The sequence below is a fragment of the Corvus cornix genome, chromosome 2, assembly GCF_000738735.6.
Source record: "Corvus cornix cornix isolate S_Up_H32 chromosome 2, ASM73873v5, whole genome shotgun sequence".
Lineage (NCBI taxonomy): Eukaryota > Metazoa > Chordata > Aves > Passeriformes > Corvidae > Corvus > Corvus cornix.
In genome coordinates this window covers 18,865,637-18,886,100 of record NC_046333.1, presented here as the reverse complement: position 1 = coordinate 18,886,100, position 20,464 = coordinate 18,865,637, and the positions used below count along the sequence as shown (strand labels likewise).

General features: G+C 38.2%; 1 protein-coding gene across 9 annotated transcripts in view; it reads right to left on the bottom strand.

Moving 5' to 3' along the window:
• The window catches only part of NEBL (nebulette), a 256,082-nt gene that overhangs the window by 50,407 nt on the left and 185,211 nt on the right, over positions 1 to 20,464 (bottom strand). For 7 of the 9 annotated variants that reach the window (XM_039548358.1, XM_039548357.1, XM_039548356.1 and 4 more), the window contains 6 exons: positions 19,759 to 19,860; positions 18,083 to 18,184; positions 11,256 to 11,363; positions 9,632 to 9,736; positions 3,696 to 3,803; positions 2,627 to 2,737 (listed from right to left, as the gene is read on the bottom strand). The exons of the other annotated variants lie outside the window; for them this stretch is intronic. In XM_039548358.1, coding sequence (XP_039404292.1) covers positions 2,627 to 2,737; positions 3,696 to 3,803; positions 9,632 to 9,736; positions 11,256 to 11,363; positions 18,083 to 18,184; positions 19,759 to 19,860 — 636 coding nt within the window. The remainder of the gene's footprint in view (positions 1 to 2,626; positions 2,738 to 3,695; positions 3,804 to 9,631; positions 9,737 to 11,255; positions 11,364 to 18,082; positions 18,185 to 19,758; positions 19,861 to 20,464) is intronic. 9 annotated transcript variants of the gene reach the window in all.

The window sequence follows — 20,464 nt, the reverse complement described above, 5'->3', positions numbered from 1 at the left end:
ATCTGAAGAGTCTCTTTGAAATTTCTATGAAATATGAATTAGCTGAAGTACAGATTTCAGACTTAAAATAGAATTGGAAATTGTGAAATCAAACAGAACAATGTTGAAAAAGTGAAAAGATTTTAATGTCGTCATCTATTTTGTTGTGCTCTGGAAAACCAGCTGTGCCCTATACAGCACTAGCACACTGTTTAGGGGCCTTGACTCTCTCTGGACAGACATTTTAACTGCAGTAGCATTTTCTTTCTGCAGCCCAGTATTTGCTGTGCTGCAGTTTTTACCTCTATTCCATTAATGGTATCCCAATCAGGACGGATTCCCTAAACACCATACTAGGACCTGTTAAAAAAACCTCTTGATAAATTAAAATGTAGAAGCAATATTCCTACCATATCACTCCTGTGCCTCCTAGACACTGAACTGATATGACCTATCAACATTCAGCAACTGCAGTCTCTAGAGTACTCAAATGTTCAGTATAAAATTCAAAGCACACTAGAATCTGCTCGCAGACATTCGGTTCTTTTTGCTCTTTCCAGCTCCTAGAGAGCTGTTGTAAACCTATTGAAGTTCAAGATCTTTAAGTTTTGTAAGGATTTTTAATTATTCTTCCCATCTCCAGATGAGGGTTAGGCTTTTTTAAGCAATGAAATTAGAAGAACATTGCACAAAATATTTATCAGAAGTATTTACATAGGCATGAATTAATACTCCTAATTACATATTAAATTTCATGCGCAGCAGTGAGCACCTTTATCTCTTTATAAGCTCTTTATTTAAATAAAAGAGAACCAGATATTTTTAAAGAAGTTTCTCTTGATCATCAGAAACATGTCCTACACCAAGCAGGAAACCATTTCTTCTAGTTTAGAACTATTTAACTCAAAACTATTTAATTCAGCCATCTCTTCTGAAGGAGTTGTGAATGTGGTCCAGAGAAGAAAGTTTGTATTGTTACAAAATGTGAAGTATTTGCAAAATTCTCTATGGTGGGAGAACAGAACAAGCTGGAACACAGCTGACATTTGGGTTAAAAAAAAAATGTAATTGAACAGCTAATTCATTTTTAAGTAATTCCACATCTTTCTTGTTGTTTCATGCAGTATCTATTCAAAGTTTATTATGAACCTTTATGGTAAAACACTGAGCTACATCCTTGACTATGAACAAATGCATAATTTTTCTGAATCATGAAAGATAATAATTGATTTGACCTAGGTAAACTTTGGGTTTGGAATATGTTCCTTGAATATGGATATAAAATCATAGGAAGTTCGGGCAGTTATGCATTAATGGAAATACCATTTCCATTTTCTCATCTTCTTCCCCTTTGACTTATAGGCATGGTTTACTCCCTAAATGAGGAGGCATAAAACTTGAGGAGGTCAGAATTAGTTCTCTATCTTAATGCACTAAGGAGAGGAGCTACATCAAAATTTCAGAGATGAACATGTAGAGCACGTTACAACTATGCATACAGTACCCGGTTCTTTGGGCATTCAGCAAGCAGAAAGACTAACTGAAATAAATGACAGCATGATTTGCATTTTTCCCTAGCAAGAAGGCATATATGAGATGGACCACAGAATGCCACTGCACAAAATAGACCAAGCTTGATATTTGCCTACCTGACACTCAAGCTTACCAGAATAATTTATTAGAGGATGAATAATAAAGAAGTATCTTAAAAGAAATTATTTTCTTTAACCATATGAGATCTAGCAAAGACTGGAATAAGCTGTATAAAGAATAAAGAAAGGAACAAAGTTCAAGGGGTTTTAATTCTAACATGCTTTACTTGTTTTGGCAAAAAAAAAAAAAAAAAAAAAAAAAAAATCAATGCTTAATACCCTAAGAACAAACAAGGTATTGCTGGCTCCCAGATTCAAAGACAAGATATCTAGCAGCTCTGCTCTTCTCTTCTAGCAGTTCTAGCTCTTCTAAATTGGGTCAAATAGTAACCATAATCCACAGAGCCAAACAATACTCAAAACCTAACATGAAACCAGTTTTAAATAACAATATAAAAATACTAAAGGTAGAAGGATTCTCAGTTACAGAAAAAAACTATTTCATTTGTAGTGACACATACAACTGAAGAATATTTCACAGATCTTAAAGAAACAGTGGGCATACAGAAAACCTGTGCCTTCTAACAAAATGGACTTAAAGCACTTATGTAATATCCCAGGTATATTAAGGAATTTTGGTCTTCTTTATTTTTATCCATAACATGTACGATAGATAATTTTTTAAATTAAGTTAGTTATAAGTGACTCCATGCAGTTCAAGGCATCCATATAACCCCAACAGGCTACCTTAAACGTGAAATAATTACTCCAAGGGAAAAACTGCCATCTGGACACCAATGGAAATCTTTCCTTCCACCCCTTTATCTATCTGAAAAGAAAACTGATATTCTGGTTCAGGTGTGCTAAGCTTTATAATTGCCCTACTACAGTACTATTCAGAATCCAAAATGATGTGAAGCAATTTTTACTCATGAAGTGACTTGTATTTAGCTACCAAGAAAATTTTAAATTATTTAGCACTCAGCAGCTTATAGTGATCTTGCTTATTACTCATTTACACCTTAACAACAGAAAAAAGAATAAAAATCCTGTACCTCTTTCAGAAGATTAGTGACTTCTTTTATATGCAAGAACTCCGGGGTCTTGTCTAAATCCAGTGAGGGTCTTCCCTTGATCCCTTCTTCAAAATCTTTGCGATACATTTTCTGTTGTAGCAAAACCAACAATTAGTGGTACATATATATGCAATTCCAAGCATATTTCAGAAAAGACATTGTAAATAGACCCAGAAATGAGCCCTGCCATAAATTAGATTTCACACTAGTAAGCAACTTCATTATGCATTTCATTATCGAGATTATTTACACAAACAGACACGATCTAGACAAAAATATGCATACAGTATGTCCAAAGAGAATGTTGAACCTGATCTATGAAAGAAACAGTTTGCTTGGTAGAGAAAAGAGAAGACAAATGGCACACAAGGTAATGGCTTGAAACTCATTAAAGTTTTTACCAAGAGGCTGAGATCATCTGTTTTCCATGACACAGCAAAACTAATGGAATCAAACTACAGCATGGGGACACAGGTGCATCCATCTCGCCCAGGATGGATGGTAAAGCGCTGGACTAGATTGTCTGGAAGGTCACAAAATCTCCACCATTTGAAGTCTTTTTTTTAGAAAAGTTAGAAAAACGTGGGCTGATATAGGACAGCCAGTGCTGTTCTGGAGCCTGGGAACAGTCCTTCCTCCTTGATGAGTTTCCCAGGCTGGACAGCACGTTTCAGTTAAATCATGGGGTTGGACTGGGTTTTGTGGTTTCACTTGCTCCCACATGAGAATCATCCCTCCCTAAAGATGGAATTCAAGGGAAAATTTTTAAAAATTATTAATCTCTGATCTAGATGACCACTTGAGCTTCTTCTCAATTAAATTATGAGATATACAATCTCTGTCTGTTAGCACCCATGGCGTTTTGAGAAAAAAGAAAATTCACAGGAAGAACTGAGCTACAGAATAGCAGAGATAACTACTCAGTATAATTCTACCATATCATCAATTTACTCTCTGCTTCGTATATTTTCTTAACCTGAGTATAAGATGTCTGTTAACCTCTATGTTGATTTAAATTTTACTTCTTCAAAAACACAGTTTTACTTACCTCACTTTGCATCTTTTGAGCCTCCTTTGAAACTTGATACATTGGTGTATCCACAAATTCCAGCATTGATCTGCCTTTAGATTTTTCATAATTTTCTTTGTACTTGACCTAGGAAAATTAAAATAAAGTCTGTTAACAGCTGAGAGAATATGATATTGATATATGATTGTTTGCCTTGGTAAGAAACAAATCCTGTCTTAGCCATAGTCCTTAGATGTTTTGACTTTGAAGACTCCTCCCAAACTTAACCTGTTGGAGAAATAGGACCATTAGATAAGGTAATATTTTTTTGGAGTCATTTATTCCTTTCCTACAAAATTCAGACCTAGAAATTGTGAACTTTGAAGACAGCAGGAATGAGGAGCATCAATCACAATCCTTAAACTAATTGCATGTGTTTGGCCAAATGACCTATGTCTGAAGAGCTGGCAGTTTTTTAATAGGATCCCCTGCTCTGTTTCCATAAAACAACAAATTTACTGTAACAACAAAATCTGTTTCACAGCCAGACCCCACAGGTCTTTGTTTCAAGCTCAGGAGCACCATTCTCAAATGTACTTTTGTTTGTACCTGTGGGAGGGAGAAGGGAAGGAAAACTACTGCCTTGGTAGGGTTCAGTCATGCACCAACACTCCCCTCACAGTTACCGGGGACCGTGACCTTAGAGCTAGCAGCAAAATCACAATGAAGGACACAGGGTTAAGACATCAATTTATGCCTTTATGCTAACTCAAAAAGCAAATATACTTTGTTTGGAAACCTGGAGAAGCCTTCTGAACTCATTCATTCACACTTTTGATTAAGACTGGCAAACACATTATTTACTTCCATCAGTCAGTGGTGGGGCATGATGGAATAGTCTATACCAGCCTTAAAGGAAAGCAAATAGCTACAAACCAAAATATTACATTTATAATGAGTAATGTAATTTTAATTTCTATGTCTCTTCAAAAAGAGTGATGTCTGAATTTCTCTTTCCCTGTCAGGCCTCTGCATTAGGCTTGGGTCCCGCAAAAACACTCTCCTCTTTCCTCATGGGGTGCTTCTGATTGAATATGCATTGTACATCACTGCAATCTATCATGTGGTTTTGTGCATGAATTAATCACTGTTAAAATGCTGCATTTTTCTCTTTGCAAGATGTGTGTGTTTGTGGTTCTGTATACCTGACTTTGAAGCACTGCATTTTCTTTGAGATGAATTTCAGCAGTGTCTGGGCTGAAATGATAGAAACACTTGCTTTGCTTAAATGATTTCTTATATCATACTGAAACAAAAAATTTCCAAGAATGTTTTCACAGACAAAATCCAGAAGATTTTGGAACTTAAATACTATTTAAAATAATATGAAAGAAAAAGAACAGAAGAAACTATATTTTAGTCCTACCAGCAGGGGAGTTCTGTCAAATTTGAATTTAAAATGTTGTGATGAAATTTTTTTTAAAAAAAAAGGATATGATAAAAAAATAACTTTTGTACATTCCTAGAGAAAATGCTTGTCTTGCTAATCTAAAAGTCAAATGTTTATGTTCAATAGAAAATAAACATCATTATTTGCACTTGAAGTGCGAAGGAACACATATGATGGTGTAGTGGTTTGGTCCAAAATACTCATTACTGTTTATCTGCTGTGAGATAAGAATTAGGAGAAATGCAAAGCAGGCACCAAACTTGAAAGAATATAAAGCAGTTTATTAACAGACCTAAAAGAGGGAAAAAAAGAAAAAAAAATTATACCACCTTCAGAACTCTCCTCCTCCCCCCACCTTCCTCCCTTCTCCCACTGACAATGTGAAAAGACAACCCTTAAGATGTTCAGTCTGTTTACCACTTCCATAATAACCTTGTTTAGTCCATTTAGAAAGAGAAGTCTCTTCTTGCTCGTGCTATGAAAACATTATCACAACGAGACAGCCGCCCACTTCCAAATATTGTTCAGTCCATTTAGGAAGAGGAGTCTCTCTGCCTGCATGTGAGTCCCTTCCCCTGACTTGCAGCTTTTCCCACAACTGCTTTCGAGGGTCCACTCTTGAAGTTTTTTGGGGTACAATTTTAAGGTTGAGCCGTTCAGAAACAAAAACAGAGGCCCTTCTCCTTCCCTGGGAGCAAAGCGTCTTCATCATCTTCATCTTTAGGACTATCTCTGGGAGCATCTCTAGGGACTGAGGTTTTCTCCTTTCCCGTTTGGAGCAAAAGTCCTCATCTGGTTCATCTCTCCCTGTCCAAACTTCTCATGAAATTACAGCTGTGTCAGCATCTGCCTATCTCAGCGCAGGTGCTTTTGCTCACGAGTTGAACACTCCACCCCCCATATCTTCATGAAATTACAACAGGATACTCTGATATATCATAGCTTCACAACAGAATTTCAGCTTTAAGCATCTCCTCTCTCTCTTCCCTCAGGTTTTCAGCTCTTCACAGCAATAAAAAGGGTTAATCTCACCCCGGCCTTGCAGCTTTGCAGCTGGAATGTTGAATTTTTCTTATCGAAGTGGAGAGGGGGGAGAGCCGAGCCGCTTTGGCTGCCCACAGCAAGGCAGTGGGGGGGGTTCCACGGCTGGAACAGGTCCATGGCTTCAGGATGGCCGTGGCCCGGCCCGGCCGGGCCCAAGCAGGGCCCGGCCGGGCCCACTGGCCCCCACTCGGGGCCTGCAGCCACCTGTCCCAGCACTGGAAACGAGAGAGAGCTTGGAGGGGGAGTTTGCCTATTCTTAAATGTGGATCACAGAGGTGATCACAACTTTAAGTGGCTTAAAGAATTGTCCATATTCAAACTGGCCAGCTGATAGGTTCTATCAGTTCCCAGAGGAAACTGTAAGCACCCCTTAGCAAGGACATTCCTTCCGGGACTATGCTTGCTAACCTACGACAGATGATCTGGGTTTGCCTCCTAGTGGAAAGAATTATAAATGTCACACAATAAAACCACTTCTGTAGTGGAAACAAATGAAAATTATGTCTGTCTACAGATACTGACCTCATACTTTTACTCCATTCCTCAGCTAATGGAACAAGATTTTTTAAAAATTCTATCAAATTAGGTAAAACTCATAACTTTTTGCTACATTCAGATCAACTACAAGCACCAGATTCAGTCCCTTAAGTTCTATTTATTCACCCTGTTCCATAAAATGAAATACATCTACTTTCCCCTTTTTTTAGCCTGTATTTCATTAGTATCTCAAAGTCTCTACAATATGAACAGATTTTAAATGTGAAAATATTAAACTAGCTGTTCTACATATATCAAAGTGTTAAATTTTATGTCTCCATAGTTCATGTCAGAATTACATATATACCTGTCGTGGTTTAACCACAGCCAGCAACTAAGCCCCACACAGCTGCTCACACACTTCACCCCAGTGGGATGGGGGAGAGACTCAGAAGGGCAAAAAGTGAGAAAACTTGTGGTTTGAGATATAAACAGTTAAATAATTTAAATAAAATAAATTACTATTATTATTATTATTAACACCAGTAATAAAAGGAAAATAACAAAAAGAGAAAGAAATAAAGCTCAAGGAAAAAAATAAGGGATGCAAATGAAAAAAGTCACTCACGACCAACCTATCAATGCTCAGCCTGTCCCTGAGAAGGATCCCCTGGCCTATTCCCCCTAGTCTATATACTAAGAATGACACTATATGGTGTGGATAATCCCTTTGGGCCAGTTTGGGTCAGCTGTCCTGGCTGTGTCCTCTCCCAACTTTTCATGCACCCCCAAGCCACCTCAATGGCCGGGCTGCATGAGAAGCTGGAAAGTTCTTGACTCAGCAACAACTAAACCATCAGTGTGTTATCAACATTGTTTCCACACTAAATCCAAAACACATCACTGTACCAGCTACTAGGAAGAATATTACCTCCATCCCAAGTGAAACCAAGAAATACCATATGAAGGGGGAATTCCGCCTTGTCATTTTTTCCTCATCAAAATAATAAAACCAGGATGAGTTTGACCTGACAAAATCAGTCTCCTTAAGTCCAAAGATGCCTGTCAAGCTTTCCTCTTAACTGTTGGAATTTATTCCCATGGAAGCTGACTTGTATAACTGGTATATTGCACTGGTATTCCAGTTTAAGTGCTTCATAAAGTTGCACACCCTTCTACACCCTACGTCAATCAGCAAACCCATTCATTCAGTCAACCATACTAGTTTATGAGTTTAATTAACCATACAGGTTTCAATCTGTTACACCAGTGCAGGTGTAGCTATGTTATGTAGAAGATAATGAGAAGCATAAAGTTCAATAGAGAAAGGTATACTTCAGGGAAACAGCAAAATTGGGCAATTAGAAGCAGCTCTGTTTCAGAATGAAAAAAAAACCAGTCCATAAGACCAGTCTTTGGAAATCAGTTAACACATGGAAGTCAGGAAAACTGTTTTGTAGAATGGTGGCAGATTACAAGACAGATTTGGTGTGAGCTGTGGAGAAACAAGGAGAACAGATGAAACGTACTGAAAAAGCAGGGAGAAAGGCAGAAGAGTAAACCATGTTTAAATAAAAATGATTACATGGGGAGGTCAAATCTGAGAAGAAGTATGAAAATAGGATTCTCTAAAAGACAAATATTTAGTGGAGAGCTTAGGGATTGGCAAAGTATTTCTCTTCCTGCTTGTAGCAAGTAAAAATACCCACCAGGACCTGGACAACGCAAGAATCAGAGACTTAGTACTTACAGAGTCCTCAGACAAGCACATGGACATTATGAATCAAAGCCTCCAGGAAAAAAGAAAGAAATGTATTTTGCAAGACATGACCTGCCTTAAGGGAAAGTCCAGGTTTCTACTTCCTTAGAGATAAGATGACAAACTGATGAAGTTCATTCTGAGGGTGTTCATTTAATCAGCAAAAAGACTGCCAATCTTACCTTACACTCAAAGGAAACTAGTTTGGGGCCAAAACAAACATGAAGAATGCAGGAAGAGAAAGACACCAACTCATTTATTACTCACACGAAAGGGGATAGTCAGTGTTAGCTTCACAGAGTGAGACAGACAAAAAGCAAGCTTCAATTCTCCAAAAAGCAACACAAAAATCAAGTATAGATGGATTATTTTGATTATTTTAAACATAAGCAGGCACTGACTCAAAAGATGACCCAGCATGCTCCTACTCATTAGAGTTAATTGTCTATGAAACACTCCTGCCAACCATAGAGCAACCTTCCTTCCCAACACCACCCACTCATGCCTCTCCACTGCAGGCCTACCGTGATTTCTGCAGTAAAGATGACAAATGCAGCTAACCAGCATAAAGGCACCACACATGCAGCATGGGTGCTCTTGGGGTGGGAAAAAACCTCCATCATGGCACAGGAGCCAGGGGTTTCCTAGCTCTTCCTTCCTACTTCAACCCCCACCATGATCATATATCAAACCACCAGCCCCATCAGGCATGTCTCACCACATGGCAGAATGGAGCATGTGCCTATTATCTGACCCAGTGTAGGAAGACTCACACAGGAGAGGAAAAAAGTTTAGCCAGAGAAGCTCAAAGGTAAGTTACACTTGAGAGGATCTTCATAAAAAAAGTCCAAATATTAAACTAGCATAATGGTCACTTCTGTACAGAGACTTGCAGGTAAAAGCAAGATCTTAGACAAAATGAGATTTGCAAGGAAAGAAGTATTTTAGGTCCTAGATCAAAGAAAAAAACAGACAATGTTTCAGATACATGAGAAGAAACACTCAATATCAGAAGTCTGTGTGATTCTTCCAAAGTATATATTATTTATTCTAATAACTAAAATATGTCCTCCTAAAAACCCATTTTTCTTCCCTACACCTCTCATCTACTATGGTTACAACACTATTGCCTACTCCATATGAGACCATGAAGCAAATACCACAAATGTGTTTCCTACAGTGACTATACATAGTACGTTCCTTACCAGATTCATTTTTCAGGTCATTCTTAAAAAGGCAACTTACATCACTTTGTGTTTTGCTGATATTTAAAGCATGGTTTAAATACAGCAGGTTTGGTAGATCAGACGCTGGATCATGTAGGCTTTCCAAATCTTTCTTGTAATTCACCTAGAAAGAGAATTCAGGTTATGCAAAAGATTAATAAAATAATTCACAGCTCTGTATTACAGTGTGACAGTCCAGAAAGAGAAAACATTAAGTGCTTGCCTGAACAATCTCTCCCAGCCACTAGATGGTGGTCATCTACTATTATTTCAAAGAGAACGAAAGAACAGTATAGGACTCATTCTGCTAAGTATGTACTTAGGAACTACTCAAACTTTTCCTCCCGAAAAGGATACTTAAAATAAAATCACACTTTTTATGACTTTTCAGGCTAGAATTAATTTTCTACTTTTTTCCTCTCCCCTCCCCTCCCACCCTCCACTTAAATCAAGAGTATCTTCCTCAATACTTTGGGTCTATTAATTTTAAACACCTTTAATTCTTATTCTTTTCTCCCGGCTTCAGGAATTGCACTAACTGTCCAATTCAAAAATTTGATAAGCAGCAGTTAAAGGGAAGTGCTCCTGGATATTTTATCTAATACAGATTTCTTTCAACAAATATAAGCAATATGGTGACCTAAGGCAAAAGATAACCACTTAATGAAGCAGCAGAAAGTAACTTCCTATCAGCCTACAGTAGGATTTTCCATTCTTCTGCAAGCTGGATGCCCAACTTTACAGGAAGAAAACTAGCTACCTTACCTGTTTTGGATGACAAATCTTTTAAACTAATACCTTTAGTCATCCCCACATATGTATTGTGTTCTCCACTTCAATTTGCCCGTTTCTTATAATAATAACTGCTTCAACTAATTTTTTACTACACATTTAGATTTTGGAAATAATTATATAATCTTCTGTACCCTTCCCAGAGCCAGTCTTTCCTGTTGCCATTGCATGGTGCCCCACACTTTAGAAATGCTGGACTACAGAATGAAGGCTTGTCTTTTGGCTATCTGGGATCACAGCCTCAAAGAAGAGCTCACATTTCTAGCATTAGACACACTTTTAAATATATCATCCCAAGAGCATTATCACTCGATATAGATGTTTTCTCCACTCTGGCTCCAGCAGCAGACACCCACTGCTGAACCTAGTGACTGCTGTATTTTGTAATACCATTGAGAAGATCAACCAAGAGAATGAAGTCTAAAAGACAGACATCCAAATATGAACTGTTCGTGTAACCTTCTATAATCATTGGAGAGCTGCCAGTACTTTGCTCCTCTAAAGGCAGGCACCTCCAACAGGTGAGAAGAGTTGACATCTAGACCTGTTTATTTCTTTCCTCAATAAAAACGGACCAAGTACAAGGCAATTAGCTCAGAGTAAGCAGTCATACCTTTTTGACAGACAAAATTAAGCTACCTGAATCTCATCTAAAATGGTCATGAAAAACTCTGCAGGCCCTCTGTCAGAAGCAGAGGAAGAAATGAATAATATGCTGTACCTGCTACACACTGGATGGCAGAGACTGAAGCTCAGAGTAAGTGATAAGATGAAGAAAGACATTTTACTTGTGAACATGTTAGGATATTCAGGATGTAAATGCATGTAAAATACAAAGCCAATTAACTTACATCACTTGCCAAGGTAGATGCAATCTGCGCTTGCTTGAAGGAAGCACTGTCAAGAGGATTGTACTGGTGACTCTTCATTTCCTTACTGAACTTCTCTTTGTATTTCACCTTTCACCAGAACAAACATGTCTAATATTAACATGTAGCACTTAAAAAAGGCATAGAGAAATCAGAAGACAAAGCAGCTTATTCAATGCAATTGCTTTATTTATAAATCTTTTAACAAAGTTTAAAGAAGTTCAGTTTACCCACACCTGTGACAGACTTGTGTTGGTTTCAAATTAAATTTTATGTATCTGAATTTTATTATAATTTTAAGATTGTCATATGTGATTACTGGTGCTGAAGGATTTATAAAAAGAAAACAGAAACAAAACCATATGACTGACTCACATGAGCAATCAAATAAAATAGAACTGTTTGACTAGCAATAATAATCTATTCACTGAGAATCATTCAATTCATAATTAACATCGAAATTGTGGTTTTAATAAAAAAAAATTAAGATGAATAATTTGCAAAATTTGTAAAACAAATCACTTGTAAGTTTTTCAACCACTTGAAAGTGGGAAGTCAGAATCAAACTTCCTGCCACGAGGTCCACGTGTCACTCACACTATGCCAGACTGCCATCAGAACCACCAGTTCTATTTTTAATTCTGCCAGAAATTTCCCACAGGACACTGAGGAATCTCTCTGTAATACAGTCCTTTCTTGGGGACAATGCCCACCTCATTAGAGTGCTAGAAAGCATAATTAAATTACTGCCTGCCATCACTTTCACCATCTTTTCTTCTCATTCAAAAGAAAAAGGGGGAATGACAACACATGTAAGAGGAAATATGCAATACATAAATATGGAGACAATGGCACCAAAAGTACCATTGAAATACATCAAAAAATTCCATCAAAAATGCTGAAAAACTGAATTCAGAATCTGAAAATATGAAACTGAACAAATAGTAGATCTCCCTCCTTTGCTCCCTTTGTCTGTGATCATCAAACATCTGGAGACCCTGCACACATGTCTGCTTCTTTCCAACAGCTGGGCATAATGGAGGAGAATAAAGTTCAGTCTGAATTATGCTGCTTTCATGAATGTTAGGCAGACACCTGATATCTGAGCCTATGCAACATCCATTATAATTTACCACGCTCTGCACTAAATAAATACACGGATTTTTCCCTACTCCTTTTTTCTCTATTCCCACATGAATGTCTGATAAAGTGGTTAAGCCACCTCAAACAATCTTCAATTTTTTTTCTCAGCTTTAATTGTGGGAAGAGGGCTTTTTTCCTTTTCAGTTCTTCCTTGCCTCAAAAGACCCTCAACATGATTTAGCTTACACAACCTCGTATCTTTATCCACAATGCCCACTATTTCATTAATCAGGATAAGAAACCAAAACTAAGCCACACAAACAAACTAGCTGTGTATGTTTAAGCCCTACATTATGAATTCCAGCACTTAGGTTAATTTTTCTAAGCAAGGAAATTCTAAAACATTGTTAATTTTAAAGAGAAACTTTATCTGAACACATGATGAACTTCATAATCTTTCACACAAACAGTAGAAGAGAGTATGCACTGCCTTCTGGTAAATTCATCTGCTTTATATTGTTTGATATTTGCCTTGGCATTGGATCAAGTGCAAAAGCATATATCTGAATACAAAGGCGAATCCATGCTCTGTACGAGCACTGAAGGAATAAATCAGAGGGCTTTTCTCTCTTAAAAGGTGTATCCAAAACTTGCCTTCTAATGAAAATCAGGCAGTGCCGTAATATGTCATTCAAAAAGCCAGATATCAAGTCACCAGGGTGAGCAGAAGTGTCTTTTACTCCTTTACCCACATCACAACAACACCAAGCATAAGACTTTAAATATCCAGCTACAGCATGCTCCCTTCTCCCAGGCCAACAAATGGCCACAGAGGGTACACACAGACTGAATGCACAACATGGTACTTGAACTTCTTGTCAATGGGAAAGCGTTGATGCCAAAGGGACCTCTCCTCACAACTGGCTCGCCATCTTCTGGCTGCAGCCATTTCATGCCATCATCTGAAAATATTTTTAGCAATACATTTCAATCAAATCCTCTTCAGTGTCACTTCAGATCACATTGCTACCACTGAAGGACAGATGCAGGACCAGTGAACCCAGTCTTCACAGGGCCCTGTGTCCTGATCCCGATGTGCAGGAGAGTCCCAAATTTAAGGAGTCCCCCAATCAGTGTGACTGTAAATGTTCTGGTTGCAGTAGGGCTATTCACAGCTCCGGGCCCTGCTGCCTCCTCTGGCTGCTCTGCTCATTACCTTTGCTCCCCTCCCCATCGCACGGGATGCTCTGGGGCAAAGAATGCGCGCAGTAATATCAGCCAACCCTGGCAGTATCTCCAGAGCACTCCCAGCAGTCATTTAACTGATCTGTCATAGGGGATTTGTTGCATTGAAAGCTACACAGACATACACTTTCTCTTTTATCATTTTCCTGCTTCTTTTTCCCTTTTGAAAGGAAGTGTGGGGTGGAAGAGGGTGAAGAAGGAAGAGTAAGCCCATGGATGGCTCACAGTGAAGGAAAGCACATAGTATTCATCCTTCTTTTGAACAGGGGGAAGTTATGAATGCAGTTTAAAGAGGGGAAATATGCCTGAAAGAAAGGGTTCTGAATAAAAACAAGAAAGAAAAATGCCTCATATGATTTCTAAACCATCTGAAGGGGGGAGGTCTTAGCTAAACTATAATATGGTGGAAGAGCAAACAAGTGGGAGTAGAATTGACAGTTATTAGTGGACACTTACCTACAAATTTCATCATTAACCAAGAGCTTTACTTTATTGAGAGCTTAAAAGATGGTTACTTATTTACCATCTTTATTAAAGTCTTAAGTTTGTTTATTTTTTTAGAGATTATATCGTGGAGGTTAATTTAAAAGAAATGCGTGGAGGTTGCTCTCTAAAGACTGCTTAAGAAAGAGCAGACTCTGCAGACTTTTAACACAACAACATCCCTGAAAAACCAAACTGGAATTAAATAAGGCCTGGATAAACAAACTTCTCATCAGCCTTGCACAAAACCTATAAAAGTCAGAATTGCAGCTGGACAGAGAAGTGTCTTTTGAAGCTTAGCAGCAACATTCCTAAATCAAATCTGTAGTTCAAAGCTGTTCACACAGGGAGTGTTCAGTTTCAGAAGTGGATGACATCACCCACTGTTCAGATTTACAAAGAAACTACAAAAATTGAATCATTCAACCACTGGGATCCCAGGATGAAGCAGACACTTGCAGCTAAAGCATTTCCTCATAACCACATGAAAACATCTTAAAAAAAGGAAAAAATCTGTCGGAGCACATATATATTGAAGGAAATGTAGCACAAACAAAGAGCAAAATTTAAACATTCATTGCTAAAAGCACTAGCAGAGTTTAAAACAAAGAAAGATTTAGAAAATCCTAGGCTCTTCAGATTGTTACTGAAAATCTCAGAGGAGGAGCATTTTGAAAAACATTCTACCTCTTAACAGTTTTATCCCTAAAACAATAAGCATCAGATTCAGCAACAAATATGAATATCCAAAATTATTCATCCTAAAACCAATTCTTGAACACCATAAGAGGAATACTTCATATCAGCAGCTCTTTGAAAAAGCAAATAAAAGGCATTAAAAGACATAAAGATGGCATGAACAAGAGCTTGTTTTAATTTAAAAAAATAGAAAAAATAGCCCAAATTATACAATGCACACTCGGCAAATTGACAGGCTTCATGTGTTCTCAAGGGCTAACACAGGTTCTGTTTTAATTTTCATTTAAAATCAACAGAAAAGGGTTACCACGTGCTGTGGGTAAATATACTAGTTCTGGGAGCTATTATTTTTGCTGCGGTTGTTGTCAAAAGCTTTGTTAAATAAAAAACAAAAAAGGAAAGACAGGAGAGAGAGAGAAAACAGTGATTTCTGTAGAGCCTTGAGTGCCAGTCAAACATTAACACTATTTTCTTCATTTTGTTTGCTTTCCTGCTTGCCTTGATTGCTTTCTCCCTTCGTTACACCCACACTGCCTGACCCCTTCTTGCTCCTGTTCTCTATACTCCCTAAATTACCTACCCATATGCACTACATTAAAACATGTTATAATCTTCTCTTCCCATTACATCCACCAGAATTGTCAACTTTGCAAATTTACTGTGAGGGTCAAATAACTAATATTTCTCTGCATGTCGCAGCTTATAGATTCATGCAATTAAGGGAGATTATCAACTTTCAATGCAAAAACTTTATAGTCTTCCCATTTTCTGAGAAACAAATGGAAACTCTAAAAGCTAAAAAGTCTGGAGACAATAAAGATATCATTAACTTTACTATTTTTTATATCTTATAAGTGTTACAAGCCTGTTTCACGATCCTTGCATGAAGAGGACTGACACGACTGACCCACATTTAAGTCTCTTCCTCTCCTCCAGCACAGGTGCATTCCTCATCCTGCCCCACCACCCTGCTCTTTGGACACAGGGGTCATCTTCATTTTTCTGTGCTCTTGATCTATGATTAGTGTGTCTAAGTGTTACAATGATTCAAATAATACATAAGGACATTAGACCACTCATGGCCACTGCCTTCCCTTCAGAGGAGGTGGAGGAATTGCTGAGTGCACCTCCCCGCTGCTGAGAGCTGCCCCGTATTTGCACACTCCATGCTGCTGCAGGCAGAGTGTCAGGCTGAGGCACTGCCTCCTTTTCTAAAAGCAAAATCCCCATCACACACACTGCAAGCAGCCACAGCAGTGGAGACTGAGAAGAGGACACAACAAGAAAGGATCCCAAAACTTGGATCCAGGGCCAGTGACTGCAGAGCTCAGACCACCAAGGTTTAGTAGGAATTTTCTTTACAAATAAACCAAATGCAAGATACATTTTGTCAACTTCTCCTCCCTTCCCATCACACTTTCTGCAGTATTGGGACTCTCTGAAGAAGTTAAAACTGCACAGTAAATGCTGCCTTTTGCAGAAGGATCTCAACTAGAACTGCTGCTACCCCAGTTCCTGGCAGCAAAGAGGCTCTATTACAAAGCATTTGCAGATGCAGCGTGCATTGTCCAAGATAAAAAACACATCTAATAAAAATGAGATAAAAAGCACATTGATGAAGCCTTCCATGTAGCTGGCTCAGCATCAGCCTGCAGGACCCCACGATCCAGCTTGTATTTCTCACTTGTTGTGACTGTTGGCCACAATCTCATGGGTACCAGGCTTGGAAAGATGGAGAGGGCCATTGGGAAGGGTTATGGTTTGGTCTCATTGGCAACAACAGGCAGCTGCAAGCTCACTAGATTCTGACATAGGCTGCAAGGAAAAGAGTGTGTAGGCAGCCATTGAGTAGATATAAAGGACATTACACACTAAATTTAGATATGGACCCTTTTAAAAACCACTGAAGGTGTTTGCTAAATGACAGACAGTCCCCTTTCCTGTAAGTGACACCCAGGTCTGAGCAGCATCACACTGTCCCTTTCTACAAAGTGCAGGCTGACTGCCAAGCCTGCACAATGCTAAACACAAAATAATCTCTTAGCAGACTTGCCCATCAGCAGAAAAATGCTCCTGTAGTGGTTGCTAACCTACGACAGCTCCATTGAAATGATCCATGATCAAATAGAAGACAGAAATCTATTTGAAAAAGACAAACTCATTTTGATTCTGAACACATTGCCAACAAAGCAATAAAAAACATTTATTTCCTTCTTTTTCTCTTTGTGTAATGCTTCCAAGTTTACAATGGTGTGAAACAGGAAATCATGCAGCAGGTATCTAAGGATAACAGCAAAAGGAACTCCACCTCCTGCAGACACTGCACTGTTTTGCAGCTTGTCCTCTATGACAGATTATTCTCATTTCATGCTAGTTCTAGGGAAGACATTTAGTATCTAGCCAAATCACACAAATTTGTTACATATCACTGATGTTGAGTCTGTCCTAGTATACACACTATTTACACTTCAGGGGGTTTTTGGGTCTGGGAAGGCTGACACAGCTTTCTCCAATCAAAGGGCACTATCCTCCTCTTACAGGAGGGCAGAATTTGTTCCTGGGTTTACAAAAGCTCCAAGGGTAGCTGGACAGGATTACTAGCAAGGATTATGCAAGGCACTGTTAAAGACAAAAGGGGGGGGGAAGGAAAAAAAAAAACAAAAACAGGTCAGCAGTGAAAAATCTGTTCTCAAAACATCAGGATGATCTGTAGTAGAGTCTTATGTGTACATCTTATGAGTAGAAAACTACTAAGAGTAAGAGGAAATATTTCTATTTCAGATTTCTTTTTAGTTAAGGACTAAAGTTTTTGGGGGTTTTTTTGAGGTTAATACATAACAGTAGTACATAAAGGTTCTGTTTCAGGGGGAAGAAGGTGGGTGGTTTACATGTCAGGCCAAATTCAGATCCCATTACTCATATTAGCAAGCAGCTACAAGAAAGACCTCAGTTATTTCAGTGGGTAAGGGTAAGGTTCCACTCAAACTGAATAAGGAGCAAAATTTGCCTCTACATTCCATACAGTTAATATTTTAGAAATCCAAGATAATCTGTATAAATATACACCATCTCCACAAGAGACAAGTTGTAGTCAAAGTTCATTGTATTTTTGCTTCAAAATGTGTATTTGGTTTCCTAAGAATCCTAAATTTACCAGTCATTGCAATACTATATGAAAAGTTTGAGAACATAATCTTCAAGTCCATTAGAGATAATCATTGAAAAATCTACATATTTCTTTGCATTACTAGGAATGAGGCATTTGGATGAAATCATTGTAAAATGATGGAGAAACTTACTTGGCTTAAAAGTTCTGAAACTCCTTTAGCATGTTCAAAATCTGGTCTTCCAAGTACAGCAGGCTCCTTATTCAGCTCTCCCCTTCCTTTCTTGTACTTAGCCTTTAAAAAAAAATAAAGGGGGGATATGAATCACTAATAAATTGTTTGGATTTGTTTTATCTAGAGAAATTAAAGCATTAAAGCTAGTAGAAAAAGTCTCACTTAATGGTCTGCATTGACACTACTCTTCTAATCAGCACGTAGTAAAGCCTTCTCAGGGTTCAGCTCCTTAACAATATAATATTTCTTCATTGTAAAACACAATGTAAGGCATTCACAAGATTCAACTTTAAACAAATGCATAGCTTAAACCAGAAAAATATTGTCCTCCCGATCAAGGCAGAATGAGTTACAGTGGCTCAGCATTTCTTGTGACAGTTAACACAAGATTATTTGCAGCAGCTGAAAGTAGTCTTGAAATAAAACTAGTCTGAGGGGCAAATTTTTTGAATTGGAAGGTCAAATTCCACTCTCAGTTTTACCACTGCAGTCTTGCTGATGTCAGTGAGACTGCACTGGTGTCACAGTGTGGAATTAGTCCCGCAAGGTTAATGTTATGTGATCTCTCCAGCTGAACTGCCTCCCATGCAAATCGCTGCAATTTTTTCCCCACAATGCATTAGAAAAGAGCACAGATGAATCAACAATAGGTGCTTTGCAATACCACACACGAAATTACCCACTGCCTAAAATAGGCTTCTTGCATTACTCAGGCACTGTGAATCAGCAAGAACACGTCATAACAACAGACGGGGAGAAATCAAAGTCCCAAAGCCACTCTTAATTCTAAGAGCGCTTGAACAGCAATTAGTAAATCTCCATGTTGAGCATAACAGTTAGTAGAAGTTCTTGGTTTTGAAAAAATCCTGACTATTAAAAGGTGAATTTGAGATCTCTTAAATCTGTCTCTCCAAATGTGTCTAATCAGTGTCACATTTAATTATCAGTTACTAGAAATCTTGACTCAGGGCTTTCAATATATATATTGTTTGACTTGCCTACAATAAAATACTAAACTGCATCACACACTGCTGCTTCTCAAACTCCTCCTTCACCTGTCCATTAGCAGAGGTCACAGTGGGAGGGCAAAGGATTAGAGAGGGGAGTTCAGGGAGGAGAACCCCCATGAAAGAAGCAGCGTCTGCACAGCTCTTGGAAGGACAGCAGGGAATTACATTTTCCTGTCACTGCCGGCTGAGATGAGAAAAGGAAGGGGAGCCCTGGGATGCCAGCTTCTCTCATACCAAGGTAAAAAAGGTTTGATATGTCTTCTGAAGTGCAGTATAGCATCCAAGCATATGACTTGACAATGATTATCATAAATAAACCTGAAACAAAACCAAATTTAGCAATTTTCACGTTGACTTTACATCAATTACCAATAATTGCAAAGATCATACTGTCAACATCTAAAAAGGAGAAACCCGTAACTTTCTAGCCCTACCAGGCAAGACTGGTTTGTTTTGGTTATGTTTGGATTTCTTTTAATCAAACCTCCCTAGCAGATTTGGGGGTGCAGGTTTTCTGTTCAAGACATTTGAGAATTTCAGCAGCATTCTAAAAAAATCTGATCAAAATTGTGATTTAAAAATTACATGTCTAAAAAATATAAAGAGAATAAAAGGAGAACATACATCACTTATTATCTTTGTTATCTCAGTTGCCTTCTTTACATCTGGTCTGTTCAGCACTTCAGTGTACCTATGAGTATCTTGCACATCCTTCTTATAGGATACCTGTCAAACAAAACACAGTTTTGTTTAAAAATAATAAGGTTTGAAGTTTATAAACAAGCTTCAGTGACCTGTCAAGTCAGCCATCAAATTCAATAGAACTCTGCCTAATTTATTCCAACAGACTTCTGCTTGACAGGGATTGTAAGGTAAGACCCACACACAAGGTAACATGATAAGGAAGAAATTCAGAAGCATAAAATACAATTTCAAAAACAAAAATGGTTTTGCTTAGAAGCATAGTGGAAAACCGAAGCACTACAAAGACACAAATAATAGGTTTTACCATAAAATTTCAGAGAACTTTAAAGAGCATAGTAATTTTTTTCCCATGTTGTACCCGTTTTTAATACAAACTAATGCCTGCTCTGATACTGAGCACTGCAGCCTAGGAGATTGCAGCTACACTGAAGAGACACTGTAATTCTATCATGCTGAATGCCTTTCTCAGTACTAGACAGACATGTAGCTTGTATGTAATTCAATGATACGACTCCACCTCAGCATCCCCACAACGCCACTTATTTGCTCCTTTGCACAATCATGGGAACAAGAAGGCTGAGTGTTCCAACATGTTGAGTTCAAGACTGACTCTTTCTGTTTGTAT